Here is a 3,010-nt window from a genome sequence, read left to right on the forward strand (position 1 = left end):
TATTAGCCCCATATTCATCAACGTTAATTAACTTAATCGTTTTCTTAAAATCAGTTGTTTTTATTGTCAAATAATGGTTCTAGGAATTTTAATATCTTTTATCATTAAAAAATATTACAAAAATACTGAAATTAATAAAAAAAGTTTTGTTTTAAAAAAATAACGCAAATATTTCAATATAATAAGTACGAGTAGGCACTTACCTTGTTTTTATTAAACTTGAAAAATTTATTTAATCAATAAGTGATAAGTCAAGTCTCCAAAAAATAAACATTTTTGCAAGGCAATACCGAGCTTAAATAATTCAATAATCCCCACCTTTAGAAAATTTTAATAAAATGAAAAAACAAAATCCGTTGATAATTCCCTCTTGGATCACTGTCCACTATCAAAAAAGTGAAAAAAAAAAATGTTCGCAACAGATATCCACCGTTCGAGATTCTTAAGAGCAGAGTCAGCATCAAGCATCGTTATCAGTGCTGGACCTTGGGTCAGAGGGGAACATATAAAAGCATTGTTGGGGGTAAATCGGTCAGTTTCAGTGCGCTATGGCTCGACGAAGCCCCACTAAAGTGGGCCTAGCCCTCGCACTTATCTGTGTTATAACCCACGGACAGGCCGAGGGTAAGTACAAGATTTTCCATATTTTAACCAAGACTTGAATTAATTTGACCTGTGAAAAGAAAGAACTCCTAGGTGACCTTTATTCACTCAACTTTATTAAGCGAGCGTTTATTTCATTATTTCAAGTGAATAATAGTTATATTTAAATTTGTTTATCAAAGCCCTCCATGGGGCTTTTCAACTTTCGTGACCTTCTTATCTTATCAATTTTTTCCAGAGACTTGCCGGACAGGATGTCGCGGAGGTAACCCCAACCCCATCCTTGATTTATTTTTACTAATTGAAAATTTACAGCCCCCCAAACATTCAAATACAAAGAAGGCACCACATACAAGTACAATTTCGACAGCAAAATCGAAGTAAGTCTTTCGAGTGCTGACGGACAAAAGAGCATCACTGAAGTCAAGGCCACAGTATTACTTACCCAACAGCCCCAATGTAACCAGATTTTGCGCCTCCAAAACGTACAAATCATCGGAAACGATGGAAAAGTAATCAATCAAGTTTCCTCCTCCTGAAACTAAACAAATTTGTTGTAGAAACACAGCAATGTTCCAGACATCGACAAACCCATCAGTATCAACTACCATGATGGGCATTTGGAAGACAGTATATGTATCACACCGGGTGATAACCAAAACTCGTTGAATTTGAAACGAGCCATTGCTTCCATCTTCCAAGCCAACTTGAACTCAGGCCACGAAACCGACGTTTTTGGGTTATGTCCCACTGAAGTCACCCATCACAAAGAAGGGAATGTTGTAGTGGTCCAAAAGGCACGTAATTTGAACCGTTGTGCCTACCGTGAGAACATTAAACAAGATTTCATCGCGACTGCTTTCAATCTTAATAGCGAAATCAAATCAAGTCCCATTCTCAACGGTGACTATGATGCCAATCTTAAAATCAAAAATGGTATCTTGGACCAAGCCACCGTCCACGAACACTACCTCTACGTCCCATTTTCGGTTGGGACAAACGGAGCCAAAGCGTCAATTGAAACCAACCTCAAATATGTCGGAACGGCCAAAGACAACTCACAGGTCAAAGGGGGCCATCCAAGATCTATCATTTTCGAGGACCCCCATCCAGTGCATTCCCCCCACACCAACGTCAATAGTATCCTTCAAGCCGTCAAACAAACCGCAAAGACTATCGATATCACCGTCGGCGAACACACAGCTAAAGAGTTCACCAATTTGGTGAAAATCCTTCGAGTGAGTAAAAGAGATGACCTTTTGGCCGTCTACAACCAAGTCCGAGCTGGAGTCGGCTTTCCGGATAAAATCGCCGGAAAGAAAATCTTCCTTGATGCCCTCCTCCGGGCCGGAAACGGCGATAACATCGAAGTGGTCATCGAACTCCTCAAAAACAAGGAATTGACACCAATTGAGCAAAATTTGGTCTATTTGGGGCTGTCTACCGTGAGACACCCCACTGAAAACTCACTCAATTCGGCAGCAGCCCTCTTGGACCAACCCCATCTCCCGCGTAATGCTTATTTAGGAGTTGGGAATCTCGCAGGAAGATTTTGTCGCCAACACCGATGCGAACATGTGGAAGGAGTCAAAAAGTTGACACAGAAATTGGTTCAAAAATTGGGAAAACAGCCGACGAATAGGCAAGATGAGAATGATTTGGTTTATGTATTGAAGGCTTTAGGGAATTTCCATCATTTGTGTGATGAAGTTTTGGAAAAAATCACGAGTTTAGCCCAGAATAAGAAACACCCGAATCGGGTCAGAGTCACGGCTTTGGAGACTTATCTTGCTGATCCTTGCAAGGATAAATTGCGGGATAGTGCCATCAGTATCCTTAAGGACATTCAACAGGATTCTGAAGTCAGGATTAAGGCCTACTTAGCACTTGCCCAATGCCCCAACAGCAAAGTCGCAAGCGCCATTAAGGCTGTTCTGGAGAAGGAACCGAGCTATCAAGGTATGTCCAAAAATTTTAGTCATTATGGATTAAAAAAAATAAATAAATAAAAATAATTCCAAAACTTTCATCTAGACTGATGATTTTTGAGTAAAATAAAAAAAACTATATTTAATCCTCTATGTTAAAATTGAATTTTATCTACTTTTTCTTCATGTTAAAATGAAATTTTATCGTCTAGATGATAAAAAATACATCCATTGTTGTATATCTGCGGTTGTTAGTAGCTAACGATCTTTGACATTAGATTTCATTGTTGAATTTCACTTTGACATTTATAAATACCGACCAAATTGACTACAAAATTAGTGCGGATTGAATAAAATTTTATATTGTACACGACGATAAAATTTTCATTATCTTTTCTCAAAGATAAAATTCAATTTTATCATCTTGTATAATAAATAACTATTGTTGCAGTCTATTTTTTGGTTACTTTTTTTCATTA

At 38.1% G+C, this 3,010-nt stretch overlaps 1 protein-coding gene across 1 annotated transcript in view; it reads left to right on the top strand.

The window, feature by feature from the left end:
• Positions 1–501: 501 nt before the first annotated feature.
• Positions 502–3,010, top strand: part of LOC123008405 (apolipophorins) — a 13,042-nt gene continuing 10,533 nt past the window's right edge. The window contains exons 1-4 of the mRNA XM_044404188.1: positions 502–624; positions 842–868; positions 919–1,115; positions 1,164–2,562. Of these exons, the coding sequence (XP_044260123.1) occupies positions 549–624; positions 842–868; positions 919–1,115; positions 1,164–2,562 (1,699 nt within the window). The 5' untranslated portion in view covers positions 502–548. The remainder of the gene's footprint in view (positions 625–841; positions 869–918; positions 1,116–1,163; positions 2,563–3,010) is intronic.

The sequence above is a fragment of the Tribolium madens genome, unplaced genomic scaffold (assembly GCF_015345945.1).
Source record: "Tribolium madens isolate multiple individuals breed KSU strain unplaced genomic scaffold, Tmad_KSU_1.1 Scaffold_71;HRSCAF=194;Tcas5.2_LG6, whole genome shotgun sequence".
NCBI lineage: Eukaryota > Metazoa > Arthropoda > Insecta > Coleoptera > Tenebrionidae > Tribolium > Tribolium madens.